The sequence below is a fragment of the Acanthisitta chloris genome, unplaced genomic scaffold, assembly GCF_000695815.1.
Source record: "Acanthisitta chloris isolate BGI_N310 unplaced genomic scaffold, ASM69581v1 scaffold29289, whole genome shotgun sequence".
NCBI lineage: Eukaryota > Metazoa > Chordata > Aves > Passeriformes > Acanthisittidae > Acanthisitta > Acanthisitta chloris.
In genome coordinates this window covers 26,115-27,009 of record NW_008692403.1, presented here as the reverse complement: position 1 = coordinate 27,009, position 895 = coordinate 26,115, and the positions used below count along the sequence as shown (strand labels likewise).

General features: G+C 39.4%; 1 protein-coding gene across 1 annotated transcript in view; it reads left to right on the top strand.

Annotated features, from left to right (window-relative positions):
* Positions 1-69: 69 nt before the first annotated feature.
* PTPN21 (protein tyrosine phosphatase, non-receptor type 21) overlaps positions 70-895 on the top strand; it is a gene marked incomplete at its 5' end in the record, with an annotated part of 10,540 nt that continues 9,714 nt past the window's right edge. The window contains 2 exon segments of the mRNA XM_009082665.1: positions 70-173; positions 425-895. The exon segment at positions 425-895 is cut by the window's right edge and continues 977 nt beyond it. Of these exon segments, the coding sequence (XP_009080913.1) occupies positions 70-173; positions 425-895 (575 nt within the window).

Genomic DNA, 895 nt, shown 5'->3' with positions numbered 1-895 from the left:
TAATACATTTTATATTAAAGCATCTTCAAGCATTATTTTTAAAATAAACAATCATTTTTTAACTAACAGTAAATGTTTGCTTTCTTAGCCCAAGCCTCAGCCATACATGATGCCTCCACCACCACAGCTGCATTACAATGGTCATTATACTGAACCATATGCATCTTCTCAAGGTAAGTTCATTAAATCCACTGCCTTACTTTAGAAGGTTTAAGCTATATTTTGTATTTGTATACATACCTTGGCTATCAACAGCAACAAAAAAAGTTGGGGTTTGGGTTTGATTGTTTTTCCTTCCCATTTCAATACATAGCTAAGAATAACTGAGGTTTTGAAAATCTGAAAATGCTTAGCTACATCTTAATAGAAGATAGCTTTGTTTGATGTCTTGGACATAAAGATTGTTCTTAAACTTTGCTTTCAGATAACCTCTTTGTGAGCAATCAGAATGGATACTACTGTCACTCTCAGACTAGCTTGGATAGAGCCCCTCATGACTACAGTGGTCGGATCCGCAATGGTAGTGTCTATAGTGCACACAGCACAAACTCCTTGAACAACCCACAGCATTACTTGCAGCCATCCCCCATGTCCTCTAACCCAAGCATTACTGGAAGTGATGTCCTCAGAACTGATTATGTCCCATCACACAGACATAGTGCACTAATACCACCTTCTTATCGTCCCACGCCAGACTATGAGACTGTGATGAGACAGCTCAACAGGGGAATGGTGCACACAGATAGACAGAGTCATTCAATGAGAAATCTTAACATCAGCAATTCCTATGCTTACAGCAGGCCTGATGCCTTAGTTTACAGTCAGCCTGAAATACGAGAACATGCTCACTTTGCTGCCCCCCAGTCTAACCATTATCCATTTAACCTGAACTACA